General features: G+C 28.4%; 1 protein-coding gene across 1 annotated transcript in view; it reads right to left on the bottom strand.

Annotated features, from left to right (window-relative positions):
- Positions 1-3235: 3235 nt before the first annotated feature.
- The window catches only part of LOC107462739 (polyamine oxidase 1-like), a 13854-nt gene continuing 862 nt past the window's right edge, over positions 3236-16227 (bottom strand). The window contains 9 exon segments of the mRNA XM_021129579.2: positions 3236-3917; positions 4307-4388; positions 5608-5862; positions 7916-8065; positions 10171-10314; positions 15475-15629; positions 15966-16027; positions 16175-16214; positions 16217-16227. The exon segment at positions 16217-16227 is cut by the window's right edge and continues 66 nt beyond it. Of these exon segments, the coding sequence (XP_020985238.1) occupies positions 3679-3917; positions 4307-4388; positions 5608-5862; positions 7916-8065; positions 10171-10314; positions 15475-15629; positions 15966-16027; positions 16175-16214; positions 16217-16227 (1138 nt within the window). The 3' untranslated portion in view covers positions 3236-3678.

Here is a 16227-nt window from a genome sequence, read left to right as displayed (position 1 = left end):
AGGCACTATAACTCACTGGGTGCATGATAAAGTGATGGGCACTAGAGAGAGTGAGTAGGGCACTATAACCCTGGTCGTGGTAGAAAGGCGACATCCCAGAAATGTGTTGGGTAGTTTTGAACCGACAAGTGATATCACGAGCCAAATAGGATAGACATTCATCATATGCATCTTTACCTGCTTGCTTGCTTTGATTACTTGAGTTATGCCTAATTGAATAATATGTCTGAATGCTAGTTGGCTTACCTATTATACCTGAATATTATTTGTGTTTTACTTGTTTGCATTAAATGTGTTTTACTGGTGTGGAAGATGATCGGGAGGCGGTGGCGAGGGGATTGCACGGAGGTTAGGTTGGTGAGAACTGTGGGATACAACGGTGTGATTAGTATTAGTTATAAATCCTTCTAAGTTTAGGTAACCCTGTTTATGGTGCTTGGTCTAAATTATTTATTTTTATTAAGCTTGAATATCTGCGATGCAAAGTTCTAGGATTGCCTCTGACATCTCGGAACTTTATATCTTATATATTGGGCACTGTTACCATACTGAGAACCTCCTGTTCTCATACCACATGTTGTTGTTTTTCATATGCAGGTCGCAATCCATCTCGGTGAGTTTGCGGATGGTGACAGAGCGGAGGATATTTTGTTATCTTTGTGTTTTGGTTATTATGTTGTAGTTCTCTCACTTTTGTTACTAAACTCTGTTGCCTTAGAGGCTTACTTTGAGAGATAAGTTGTATAAGTTGTTTCTCGTGTATCTCGTATGTTTTAGTTGTCGTGTGTGAATGCTTCACGTTTTGTAAAATCCGTTTTATGCGATTTTGAGCTTTTATTCCTTCATCGGGCTTCTAGTATTACTACTTCCTTCTATATTTATTACTGTATGAGCCTTAGAACTGTCGTGATGCTTTGTTATCATTCACTTTATGACTAGAGGTAAGGCTTAGGATAACAGAGTGTTACAATGCCGATTTGGTTCAGGTTTATGTTATAATTGCAGAATGCCAGGACATTTGGTTAGAGATTGTCCACACAGAAAGAACCGAGATGCAGCTAGATCCGATTCTTAGATCCAAGGTAATAGTAAAACTGGTAACTGAACTTTAACCTCTTTGCATAATAATGGAGCGTAGCATTCATTCGTAGCTCATGATTGAGTAGTGAGAATTATGATTTTCCAAATTATCGGTAGAAGACTTTGAGTTATTGAGACGATGAGATTTTTTGTTAGCATAGAGGAATAGTTAAGCTCTTTATAGCAAACGATCAGAGTGGCACAACAAAACCGCGATGATTTTTGATAACTCTAGCACTGGTATGATGTGAAAGAGAAATTTTAGGATATAAAGTTGTTTCAAAGGTTGATGGAGGATCGAGGAAAGGGAACAAAGGTAAAGAAGCAATGCTTTTATCCATTTCTTTTAGCAATCGGAGACAAAAGTAAACTGCAAATAATTTCTTAAACTAGGAATGACAATGAATAGAGTAAAGTTTGGACTTAATTCTAACTCTACTTATAGATTGAATTTTTTATGTAAATGCAATTCTATCTTATTTGTGAGTTGTAATAATCCTACTCATTCTTAATCCGTGAGTATGTAATTCTATCCTTGGGTTACCAACAAGATGCAACATTATTATAGAACTTGATAAACATACAAATAAAAAATTCAACACAAATAACACAATCATCCCATAAATAATATAAAATATCAAATATTCAATTCTATATAAAGTCTTTACTAAAATTAATAATACAAACACAAATAAAATCAGTGTAAGTCTACGAGCATTCCATTTTATATAATTTTGTATTTATACACCATTAAAATAGAACTGAAATTTATATAAAAAAAAAGACATGTGTCATCAGTGGTTAAATTTTTTTTGCACCAAGTGAAAGGTCAGGTTCAACACTCACCTAAAACATATTTTTATATAAACATATAACATATACATATATAGGATCGCCGCACTCAACCCTATCCGTTACGGATCGGATTGGATATCCGCGGATAGGATACATGCTGCCACCCCTAAACTGATACATTGAGATTTCAAATTACAAAATATAGGGCTGCACATAGATCGGATAATATCTGCATATCCGCGGTAATTATCCACATCCGATCCAAATTTTACGGATATTATCCGATCCACAGAGCCACCGGATCGGATCTGATCCGCACTATGGTAGGATCGGATTGCGGATTTGGCAGTGATATCCGCAGATCCGTATATCCGCACGTCTCATATAAATAGCATAATTTAAGAAGGTAAACCCTAATGTGATATGAATTTTAGTGTGTTGTTTTATGAATTTTATAATATCTTGTTTTTTATTTTTTATGTTGTACTTTAACTTAGAATAATTAAACTTAGATCTTGTGTTATTATTTTTCTTTTGTTATTCAAGAGAACTTTTATTGATAATATTTCAGGAGTAAATAGACTTAAACAGGAGAAAAAAATAGATTTTCTAGAGCCAAAAAGGCCCTTAAAACAAATTTTTTGACTTATGCGGATATACCCGATATCCGATTCGATCTGATCCGCATACAACTTGAAAGAATACGAATATCGTATTCGATCCGATCTGATGAATGCAGTGCAGATCGAATAAAATTATAGACTATATCAAATCCGATCCGATTCATGTGTAGCCCTAACAAAATATATGATTGTAATTTTGTGTCGAACTACTAAATATTAAATAAAAGAAGACAGTTTGTAATTGTTAAACATTTTTTATATTAGATTATTTTAAAATTTTTTAGTATATTTTTATTCTTTTTATATTTTTTGTGTGTACGTATTTTTGTAATTTACTCTTTTATTATTTTTGTAATTTACTCTTTTTATTATCCTTCAAGCATAAATCTTATTTTATTTATTAATTCTTTTTGGAAAAACATCATTTCATCGTTTGTTTATTTAAGTTAACAAAAAACATGCTGATGATGAAATATGCACATAAATTTCATACTTGTTATACATAAATTTCATACTTGTTATACATATTTTCAGCTCAATTAATTACGAAACTCTGCATTTTATTCGTCACACGAATGAAGTACTGGTTTCCTTTGAATAACGTCAATTAATTATTAGCTAAAAATCGATAAGTGGATACAACATATAAGCCACCATTCTCACAACATATTTTTTACTTCTGGCCATAAAAGAAGAAAGTAATCACAAGAATAACTAAACCAATTAATTCCCTTAAAAAATATGAGAAATGTAGAGTCGTAAGAATTTATTATTTTGGCCATCAACTAACACTGATGGCTAATTGATGGCCAAAAACAACAAATTTTGATGGTTCTCTAACATTTCTCAAAAAAATACTCTAGTATGCTTCATTAGCGGTGATATCATATGAACTATATAGTGAGAGATCAGCGCAGCGCACTCTTTTTTGTTAATCTAATTTTAGCCCACCAACATTGTTCCTCTTTTTTTTTTGTTAAATCTAATTTTATGTTTACTTTTGCTCCTTCTTCATTCTTTTTTCTGCCTATAGAAGACTTTGTTAATCTAGACTACCCCATGGCACCAAGGGCTTGAACGGGACTCCGAATTTGAATCAATACCCACCAGGCCAGGATGAATCTTATTAGTTATGCTTCTTTCGTCGTCGTCTTATTCTACATTGTGATTCTCAACAATTCTATGCAGTCATAATATGGCCTCTGGGACTGCATATGGCCTCTGGGATCCCAAGGTTGCCATTGAGATATAACTGCGTAGGAATATCGCATTTGTGGATATTCGACACTGTGTCTGGTTGAGACAATGATAATGACCCTGTCAATGCTAACAAAGGCTCTAACAATAGGGATTGCTTCTCCTTTTTTCTTTCCTTTTCATTCCACATTTCTTCAAGTAATGCTTTGCCGGTATCAATACCTGTTAAAGCATAATTCAACAGCAGAATTAAGCCATTGTTCTTAGAGTTATCACTTGTCAAAACCTTCAAATTTTACATATCATTCAAGACAAATTAGTCCTCAAATTTCAATTGAATCAAATTGATCTCTAGCTAACATAACTAATATGCACTAGCATATGTCAAAAGGCATTAAGATGGTAAAATAGAGTAAGACTAACGTGATGTACATTAGTTAATGAGAGATTAAACACTTTCTTGTCATTCAATATCTTTATTTTCATTGTCTTGATTCCGAGCGCACCATACTTTTAATTAAAAATTGTGATAGGAAGCCATATATTTTTGAAACTCACTATTTGGAGTTAAAAAGGAGATGCCACCCAAATATTTAGCTTAAATGTCTCACCTGCAAGGTAACCACCATGTACGTAGCCATTAAATCTTTCACTTGTGTGCTCTCCTGTGAAGAAAACGCGACCAACTGGGGCCTGAAATATGCCCAAAGAAGCAATATAAGGGTCAAGGGACAAAACAGTTTAATTTGTTACCTTTTCGATCTTTGATCTGTATGGAATAAAAAATGGAATACAAAACATCCAAAAATTGGAATATTGAGCCCAACAGGAAAACTCAACATATCAATGGGTCTCATCTCCACAAGGGCCTTGACCGAAAAAACAAAAAGGAATGCCATGGAAGATTTTCAAGATTTCATATGTTAAATCAGATTTTATTATGATTTTTATTGAATGTCCTCCAACGGATAATTTCATTAAGATTAAATAAACTTTGATGTACATGTGTTTTGGATTCTCCTCCCACTTTCATTAAATTAATAGGGAGTCCTAAAATAAAGCAACATCAAAGGAAATTTTGGTACGTCACTTTAATCTGGCCCTCCTTTTCTCATTATTTTTTGGAAGATTGATCAGCAATGAAACCAAACAAAGAACAAATTATATTAAATTCATGCTCTCTAAATTAAGTCACTTGTGTCACAAGGAACTATAAACTACGACGACAATAAGCTAGCTGGCACAAAAATGTAATGAAGAGCGATAATTTAATTATAATTGCCAGCTGTTAGTTTTAAGTCATCTTTTGTTTTGTCTTACCATAAATTAGGAAAATGCCACATAATCATTCAATGTAGAAAAGGCAATCATTTAGTATCCATCTAAAGGATAAATTACACTTCTGATATATTATGGCTTAATATGTATGTTTTACACAATTTTAACACAAGAAATAATAATACATTTAACCAATTTAACATATAGTTAAAATTTAAATAAAATAATTGTTTTTAAACACGTAAATATTGGACAAGTTTTATAATTTTATGAAAATGAAAATAATGCGATAATTTTATTATCTATAATTTAATTCAAATATAATAATTTATATTTAAATAAAATATGTAAAAAGCTTTATTCTATCTTAAATATACATACAATTAAACTTATACGATAATTTATAAAAAATAGTAATTTATGAAGAATATTAGAACGATTAATTGTCTATATAAAAATCAATAATCATGTTAGATATATATTAAAATCAGCTATAAATATAGAACTTCCATTAAAATACAAAATACACATTAAACATGAATTAAACTATACATATATTTACATAAAAATATATTTAAAAAATAATTTTAATATACACATAAAATTTTTGAAAAACTAAATACTACAAACCAACCTTTATATTGTGAAAGACGTTAAGATTTGAGATAATGGGATAGTTGCTGTAGCTGCCACGCTGAAACCTGTTATTCCACCAGCGGGGAACAAGTATATCAATGGCATCAGGTATGTTGGGACCAAACATATCCCGGATAACAGCCATGGCTTCTATCAAAGTCTCTTCATCAGATTGAGCTTCTACACGTTTCGATTCCTCGTTTGTCAACGTCACTACTAAGATGTTGGAACCGGGATATGCGTTCTCCATATGCTGGTGACACAGCAACAAATCAGCAAATAAGTTAAAAATGTTAAGGATTAGTACGCAAGGAAATTAAACCAGACAATTAGTCTGATTCTGTATAAGATTCGATGAGTAAGCAAAGAGCCAGACAACTCATTTGTCTAAGTTATTTCAAAATTATTCTAGTTCTCGTGTCAAACAAGTAAAATAAACCTGATTCTGAGTCCAATTATTTTCATTCGTCCCCTAAGTTAATATAATAAGATCCAAAGTCAATGCTCATTGCACAGGTAAAGACAAGATGAATATTGACAATGAGTACCAAAATCCAAATATGATCAAGAGTCCCTTTTTACCGTCATAAATAATCCACTAGTTCAACATAAGATTGTATTATAAGACTACTAGTAAATGGCATGTTCCAAGATATTTATTCTGACATATGATGCTACAAGAGTTATAACTAAACTTTGTTTGTCTTAATATTATCTCATTCATTTTGAGTTTTGACTGACGAATTTAATGATCATCTATACCGACTTAGTGACCAAGTCATGACATCAATACCAATTACTATAGCTCATCAATTTGATGGTTATATAAATCATCTTTTACCTCTTAACAAAAGAAAAGTTTTGTGTTTTTACGTTTTACAAGCTCTGATCTACAAAAAAAAATTCTTCAGCCGAATTGTAGTTCGAAATCACCACTTTACTTTGACTAAGCATTCTATGAAAAAGGTTTCAGATGAGAAATGCATTATTAACAAGGAATACATTAGAAATATTTTGACACGTTAAGTAAGAAACCAATCATAAATAGAATAGTTTCCATACAAAACAAATTAAAATGGACAGCAGAAACAAACAGATACCAACACTACAAAAGTTGTAGAAGGATAAACAACCATTTAATTTAATATCAATACTAATAAGCAAAAATGTATTATATCTTTGTTAGGAAAGATATAAATTTAATATAATATAACCATTACAAGACAAGTGAAAATAGTTGCAGTAAAAGTGTGTTATCATGTGCAGGAAAAAGGGTAAAAATACAGCTGCAAAATAAGAATAAAATAAAATTCTTAGATCATCTTACGCAAATCAGGGACCCGCAATAGAACTAAAGCTATTTCGCTATCGAACAAAAGAGTTGTTTATTGTTCTAAACAAAAACAAAAGAGATGTTTCTATCACTTGTGGCCATCAGTATTAATATACTGAATTGGCAGACAAGAGGATTAGACAAAAAGGTAATGAAAGTTATCACAAACATGTTTTGAAGTTCAATTGATAATTACTTCGGATTTAAAAGTGCTTCATTTTATAGATAATAATTGTATTATAAATTATAAATATTACTAATGTCTAACCAGTATTTGACTACAAACAGAAAAACAAAACTACAGTTTTGTATGCTTAGGATATACTCTATTTTAAAACAAGTGTCTCTTTTATTTTTTGGATTTATTAAAAAAATTAATATATTCAGACAACATTTTAATTTTTTTTATGAACTTAAAAAGTGAAAGAAACACTTATTTTAAAATAGAAAGTATAGTTTAATGACATTATTTAATCTACTTCGTTGTAAATCAATACAGTTGCAAGTATTGCTGACTAAAAATGAAGATGAACCATGTGATCACATGTAAAGCACATAAAACTATAACAGAGTATTAGTTAAATAAATCCTTAGCAATATGCCAATTGTTTTAGTTAGTTTATAATCTTTAATTTGAATGATCCAAAAGCAAGATACATGAGTTCAAGTAGGGCCCTAAGATTAGGTAAGCGGCTAGTAGTCTAGTACTTTCATGGAAAGTATAATTGACAGCATAGCATTCGTCATTACATATTCTAAATGCAAGCATTTCATATGCAAACTATTTCATATAGAACACATATTGTAAAGTTTGTTATCTATTCACCTTAATCCTAATCAGTAGATTAGATGACAATAGCTTCAAGTTTCATTGACATGAGAAACAAAACATAGAGAGCAAAACAAAACACAGTATTAAATTACATTATGAAAACATAAACTGGCATCCAATGAGGGAAGTTACAAAAAAAACCTGCCAAAATGTGTAGTAGCCTCGTCGCTCGTGAGCATATATGAAGAATTCCTTTTCGGGTCCACTTGGCCAGAACTTATACGAAAACTTGAGAAAGATTTTAGTGTACACCATCACATCACATTTCTCTATGGCTTCCATTTTCCACCTCTTCCATTATTTATTTATTTTATCATGGACACATTGAAGCAGGTAAGTATATGAATCAGCAACAGCAAGGAAGAACCAAAATGCATTAGATAATAATAATAATAATAATAATAACATTGAAGATGCATTTGGACCAATAAGCCAGCTCGAGGAATGAGCATATTCTTTTAAAATTTTAGATTTTATGACCTCAATAGTGTTCCAATGTATCTTGTTAGAAACATGAGTCAAAAGGCATTTGGCAAAGAGTAATCACAATAGTATGACAGCAAGTCAGTAATCACAATAGTATTATAAACATTATAATTTAGCTACAAACAGAAGATGCATTACTGCACAAAGGTGAACTTACTACTTAGTTACTAATTAGTCAGGGTTTGCATAAAATAGGAATTTGTTAACGAGTAGTGTTAAGAATTTAAGATATAAATAAAAAGTTCAAAACCAAACTTCGTATCAAATCTGAACACAATCATATTCATTACCTAGACTACGGTATGTAGCATTTATATAAATATGCAGTTAAAGAGTGTACTAATGGTATTCGAATTAAATAATATATATAAGTATAGGTGAAGTAACAATTTTCAAATCAGAAGAGAAAACAAGATGATACATGTTAGTTAATAAAGAAAACCAATTCATTGGAAGTTTGAAAATTTATTATAATTGCTCGTAAAATTTGACTAACAAATTTGAACATCTGGTCTGAATGAATTTCATAATGAAAAAAATATTAAGAGACAACAATTTTAATTTAATTGGTTAACATTTTTAATTAACAGTCCAACGTCTTCAACTCAACAGCTCAATATTATATTTTTAATACGAAATATTAATAACTAACTTGTGAAAATGAGTAAATTGTAAAAGACTTTGGTAAGTAGACAATAATTTTTGTGAACAATGTGAATAGTAAGTTCTAAAATTAGAACAATAAAGCAAAAATATACTACACTCTAAATTATCCACTTAAATCTTAATATTAGGATAATCATTCGCACGCCTAGTAAATTGAACATCCTATATATCTATTATTCACATTATTTATTATTTTATTGTCTATTTATACTTTTCTAATTATAAATTGTGCTGACCCTTCTTTTCACAGTTACATAAATTCGAGCTGGCGCCTTCCTCTGTCCACGTGTTGACCTAACCAGGAGGGCTAACAATAGACCATTACTAAACAACCAACAAGACGGTGGTGGATCACTATTACCGTGGATCATGCAATCCATGGTTTTTACATATGAAGACACACCTCGAAAGTCTATCCTCTGGTGCTATCAACAAGGGAGCTCAATTTAATACAACACAAGACCTAGCTATCCCTATATTATTTTTTGTTTTCCAATTTAATGATATATTTAAGACTGTGGGGCCACGCACTGTTAATCAGAATGGAAACTCCCACCTCTCCCCTGTATGAACAAACTACACCCTAGAGATTCCATTTCCACCATGGTTGACATTACTAGAAGGCAGAAGCACTTTCTTTTTCTTTTTTTCTTGGTTTTAAAATTTCAAATTATAATTAACCAGAGTTTTGTGCAAATAATACTTCTCTAAAAATGTATGAAATATATTAATATACTGTAGTTAATAAATAGAGATAGAAGTAAAACATTTTTTTAGGAAATCAACTTTGTTTTAACAATCAATCAACCAATAAAAGAGTATATGGACAAAGATTAAAAGTTTGAATTATTACTGTGGAGGGAAAAAATTTAAAGGAAAAGAAAATTATTACCTGGATACTAATCAATTTGTTAAAAATAATAACTGTATTAAAATATCTTTGAACTCGTCAAATTTGGGATTAAAAAAGACATATATATTATTTGAAGGATAGTTTAGGAACTTCCAAGAAGAAACCAATATGACCATGCTGTAAATGTGTTAATGCGTTATCATAAAGAACAAGAACTAGCTTGACTTTCCGATTGTTAATGCCATATATAAAAGGACATCAGTATGATAAGCAAAGCAATGTACATACATATTATCAAAGACCAATGCTTGAGTTCCACATCAAGCTGAACTGAGAGTAGGACAAATATATAAAACAAAGAAAAGGAGACTAATATGTAGAGAAGACTTACAGGTAAAGGTGGATTAAAGGAAATTAGATCACTTTGGAGAACGCCAATGCTAACGGACAGAATAACGTAATTAGCTTCGTAAACGCAACCATCTTCTGTTATCACCCTAATGCCAGTTCTCGAATGCTGCAGTTCCCTGACAACCTGCGCAGATCCATGAAAACGATCACATTTCATCTCAAAAGTAAATGATATTGAAGTTATGATTAAAAACCCCAATTTTTGTAAGACAACTGAATTTACAAATTCGAATGTGTTTGAATTAACGTTTGTAAAGGAAGGTTGATATGAGTATGTTTTTTGCAAAATTAATTTTGTTTAAAACTGAATCAATATTAATGTGATGAGTTAACCACCAAAAATATCTCTTGAATTATTCAAACGCTGACAAAAATTCAATCTCTAAGACATTTTTAAAATTGTTTTTGTTAATAACCAATAATACTTTTAAAAAATTACAAAATAATATATACTTAACAAAAAATTACTAAATTTTAAGAATAATAATATCTTATTTTTCTAATTATGTTTGCAAAAAATTGCATCAAAATTTAATCTCTAATGTATTTTTTGAAAAATACATATTTAATGTTAGTTTTTTGTAATTTTTTTGTTAACAACTAATAATACTTTTAAAAAATCACAAAAAAATTTATACTTATAAAAAAATTATAAAATTTTAAGAATAATAATATCTCATTTTTTTAATTATTCTTGTAAAAAATCACATCAAAATTCAATCTCTAAGACATTTTTCGAAAATATATATTTACTGTTGGGTATTGTTGTTATGTTTTTAAATTATTTAAAGATATTTTTGTCGATAATAAAATTCGAGTGTATTTCTGTCAGCGTTTGAATAATTCGAGAGTATTTTTGGTGATTAACCCTAATGTGATTTGTGTTTGTATATTTTTTGCCAAAAGTAATTCTGAAAAACATGAATATTATTTGGATGATATTAACCAAAATTACGTTGGAATACAAAGTCACCAAAAAGAAAGTAAAAGCTAAAAATTGATATACCATTCTTTAATATAAAATGTCAAAATATATAATTATTATTATTTCAGTGTAATTTTTAACAATGACAAACAAGAAATTGTTGCTCTTATAAAAAATATGTTTAAAACGAGATTCAATGCACATCAAACTGACTAAATATTATTTAAATACAATTGTATTTATTCGAAACAACCTTAATATAAGTTGAGAGATGTTCAAAGACAAACCAAACACACTATCACTACCTCAGCTTACATGCCTACTAATGTATTATTAGTAGGATTTTGTTAACAGAGGTTATAAAAATGAGGATAAACTATTAAAATGTACTCAAATAATTTTGTTATTAACAAAAATATACTTGAATTTTGCTATTCATAAAAATGCATTCAAATAATTTAAAAACACAATAAAAATATTCTACGTTAAATATGTATTTTTTAAAAAATATTTTAGACATTAAATACCCAAAAATTTAAATGGAGAATTCATCCAAAGTAATAACTTTACAATAACCACTTAAACATTGAAATCAATTATTGTAATCAATTAAAGGATGATTTATTACGAATTGAGGGAATCTGAGCATATTGAGCACAGATCCTGTTGCAGAAAGATTTGTTGGATCTCTAAGTAATTTACCCAGAATCGCAACAACAGTTAGAACGAGGTTAATTAGTCTCTGATCTTTGAGCAATTGAGGTATTGCCTAATAAATGGAGATATTGACAACACCCCCTCCTTCCATATCATTATTACTGATGAAATGACATATCACCTTAGGTTATTGCTATTGGGTCAATTCAAATAGTAGCGGTGGTAACAGAAATTGGAACTCAGGGACCTACTTATTTATGAGATGTAAGGCGCATTTGGAATAAAAAATGAAAATGGAGAGATAGAGACAGAGATATAGAGCCGGACACTAAAACTAAATTAAGTTTTGGTGTAAAATGAATACAATTAAATTATGTTTTAGCATCTTATTTAATTCAAGATAAATATAGAAATAAAATAAAAATATTAAAATACAAAGAATTTTATTTTTTTGTTCATATTTTTTAAAGATATCAATGAGACTGAAATTTTACATTACAAAATTTAAATTTTAATTATTTTTAATTAATAAATATAATACTAAATTTTAATTTCTTAATTTTAATTTTAATATCTAAAAATAAACATTACCTAAAAGATTATAAAATTGAAATAGAAGACAACTTAAGATATCGGCATAGAAGATAAAAGAATTCTACGTATATTTTTTATTTTATTTTATTAAAAATTTTATATTATAGTCTATACATATTTTTACCATAATGATTTTCAGTCAATCAAAATTAAATTTAATTAATGATTACTATTACCTTAAAATCAAACCACCTCAAAAATATTTTTTATTTTTAGACAACTGATTTTGTACATTTAATTATGTGCTGTGTCAATTTTTCTTTCATTACTACTTTTGAATTTTAATGTGGCCTCCAATTGAATGCTGAACTGTTAGGCTACCTTTGGATTATTAATGATAGATAAGATATTAGAGTGAAATAGATTTTAAAGAAGTAGAATGGAGCCCAAACATAAATATGGTTCCCAAACTCTCTAGATTGACAATTGACCAGTCAATGCTGGTACGGATATAATTATTATCTGATGACCAGATGTTTTTCTATTCTCTTATGTGGGTTGGTTTGGATATCTGGCGGTTGGTTGTTTTTTTTTTAACCCAAAATAGAGAGATTTGAATTTAGAATTTTTTAAATGAATATTAAAAAATTATGTTAGTTGAGTTATAATTTATTGGCAGCGCTTGTTTAGATATTACAATTTTAAATAAATTAATCGTTTTTATAAATTTTTTATTAAATAAGACAATTTTATCATTTAAATTTTATTACAATTTTGTATTTTATATATTTATTTTATTTTCTTAATTTCACGTAAAATATCAATTTTTTATTTTAATTTTTGGTGTTTAATTTTACGTTTTTCTTTTGTCTATGCCTACTTCCTAATGTTTTTTTTTTCTATTTTGTTCTTTCATTAATTGATTATACTTTTTTTCATATTATTAATGATTTGAGACATCTATAATTAAAAAAAATAGCTAACATATATTTTTAAAACACATGATAAATTTATTATTAATAAAAATTTTTAAATATTTTTATTTAAAAAAATATAAAATAAATATATTAAAAATTTAAATTTTTTATATTTTTTTAAAAAAATTCGATTTATAAACTTAACATGTGTCCTTGAAACACAAAATAGATAAACCTTTAAAAAAATCACTCTCAAATTAAGCGGGATATTTAGTTTCCAACGTGCAAAATAGAGGAACTGATTAATATTTTATGGAGCACTATTTTACGGACTAACTAGACTACAATGAATTTAGAAAAGTAAACAATGAGCAAATAGAAGTAAAGATGTTTTTGATCATGACTAATAAAACAAACAATGATTAAAAACACAAATTATTGCTCAGTGACTGATAGCAAATCATCTGGAGATTATTTTGCTAAAAATACAATTTTTATTATAAAATAAAATTATAAAATATTTAATAATTTTAAATGGATAAAATTAATTTTTCTTTCTTCAACAAGGTTTACTTTTTTTATTTAGTTACCTAATGCCTTATGTACATTGAATAATAGAATGAAAGTGAATTGTGTTTTTATTTTCTATTTTTATTTTTAATGTTTTTGTTTTTAAAACTTTGTGAAAGAAAAATCAAAAAGTAAAAACACAAAATATGATTTTATTGTTTTGCTAATTTTTTTTTGTTTCTTCACAAAATTTTAAAAACAAAAAATACTGAAATATCTTTCCAATGTATTAAAACATAGAAAATTTAAAATTTTAATAATTTATTTTCTATAAATTTTCAATTTGTAATAATACCCCTTAATAAATGTTCAATGAATTTGTGTTTCTTGAGAAGTATTTTTTAGAAGAGAAAAAGGTAAAGATTTTACTAATAAAAATATTTAAAAATACTTATTAAAAAATTAAGGATGTTGCTTAAAATACTTTTTAGTGAAACCTTTAATTCTATTTTCATCCTCTAGAAGATAACTCATCAATATAAATTCAGCTGCTTTGACATTCAAAAACTTTATGAGTAACGATTTAAAAAATAAAAAGATAAATAGGTTTTTGATATTTTGTTTTGCGAATATTTAAATTTTCGATAATTTGAAAATACATTTAAGTATTTCACTTTTTCAAAATTTGGATATATCAATTCTTTCACTTGGGTCTGTCAGACCCAATAAAAAATCAAACATGACTCTTGTTGTACTGACCTGATTGATATAGATGCACACATGAGAATTTTTAAAATGGAATAAATTAGACCCAAAAATTTATGTAGTTAAATTTTAAAGAGGTAAGAGACTTAAGTACATTTTTAAATCCTCATGACTTAAATGTTCACAAACCAAAAAATCAGATATCGATTAAATTTATTTGCAATAAAACTGAAAAGCCACATTAAAATTATTTGTGGCAGAAAGTACTAAAGTGATGAAAGCTCCACGAAAAAAGTTAGTGATGGATTTGACACCATAACTACTTAACATAGCAAGAGATGATAAATTAAAAAAGAGAAATTATATATATATATATAAAATAATATGTATATATTCGTCGTCTAAACAAATATCTTTAAATATTTTTAACTAAATTCTAAAAAACTAAATGCATATGATATTCTCTAAAAATAATAATTGACTAATATTTTTATATTTATCTTATATTTAAATTAATACTAACTTCTAATTTTTTCGTTAAAAATATTAATGAATTAACATTTTTCTTATATATACATAGGCAGGCACACAGGAAAACAAAAACTGAAACAGTTCCGAAAAGTCATTTTCTGCATACTCCTAAAGTAGGACAATTGAGCACATGTAACAGACAATCAAATCGCAATGGTCAGAATTTATTATTTTTATTTATTAATTATTAATATTTGAATTATAAATTAAAATATATTATTAAATTATTAAACTAAAAAATTAAATAATAATTAAAAATAATAAATAAAAATAATAAATTATGATCATTCTTTAATATTTTTTATAAAATAATTTAAATTAAACAAAGTTTTTGTCTTTTTCTTTTTATAAGAAAGTTATATATAAAAAGCAGAAAACTGACTGCAGAAGCATACAAATAGAGATTTTTTCAGATTTCAGAAGGGTACAGCCACTCCCATCACCAAATGGCAAAAAAGCTACAATAAAATCTAAAGAAAGAAACAGACTGTATAAATGTAAGTACCTTATTTAATTGAAGACGACTGTCTAAGATTCTGCCCTCAGAAGTGAAGAGAAAACTTTCAGCCATTTTATAGAGCAAGCAATCGTACCCTCTTTGATCTGCAACTAGAAATTCTCTTTCACCGAAGTCTACGTAGGTGGAAATTGGTTCCACTTCTGCATCCCAATAAATCTAATTTTAGACCATCTAATAACACAGTTGGAGGGGAAAAAAATATAAGAAAAAGAAAAGTGATAGTATAACAATTCCAGGAAATTGAAGCATGAGTAACATATCACGGGGGTAATTGAAAAGGTCCTTATTTCTTTTTCATATGAGCTGAGCTGGAACTAATGATTAGCATTGGATTAGGAAACTTCAAAAAGAAAAATCAGACGTGTGAACAATAAACTTCATTTCCTTTATTTCGTGGAAGGAAGCACAAATTAACAGTGAAAAAACTAACTCTATCGTGAAATTAATAAGTGATAGGATAATAAAAATTAACGCACCTGCCATTTCAAAATCATGGAGGATGAAATCAATAGCCAATTCTATTGGCGTCTTCGGCGTCCTAAACATACACCCGAAAAAAAATTAAAATTAAAATAATATAATAATAATAACTGAAGGACTGATTACAACATTTGGTCATAGCACACAACACGTTACGAAATCGTTAGGTGCGGTTGAAAATGACGTCGTTTCAAGTGGCACTTACGAAGGCGGTTCCATTATCTTGCTAGTAACATCATCATGTCCGTCCTCCTGGTT

Source organism: Arachis duranensis, chromosome 8 (assembly GCF_000817695.3).
Source record: "Arachis duranensis cultivar V14167 chromosome 8, aradu.V14167.gnm2.J7QH, whole genome shotgun sequence".
Taxonomy (NCBI): domain Eukaryota; kingdom Viridiplantae; phylum Streptophyta; class Magnoliopsida; order Fabales; family Fabaceae; genus Arachis; species Arachis duranensis.
This window is presented reverse-complemented; position numbering and strand designations above follow the sequence as displayed.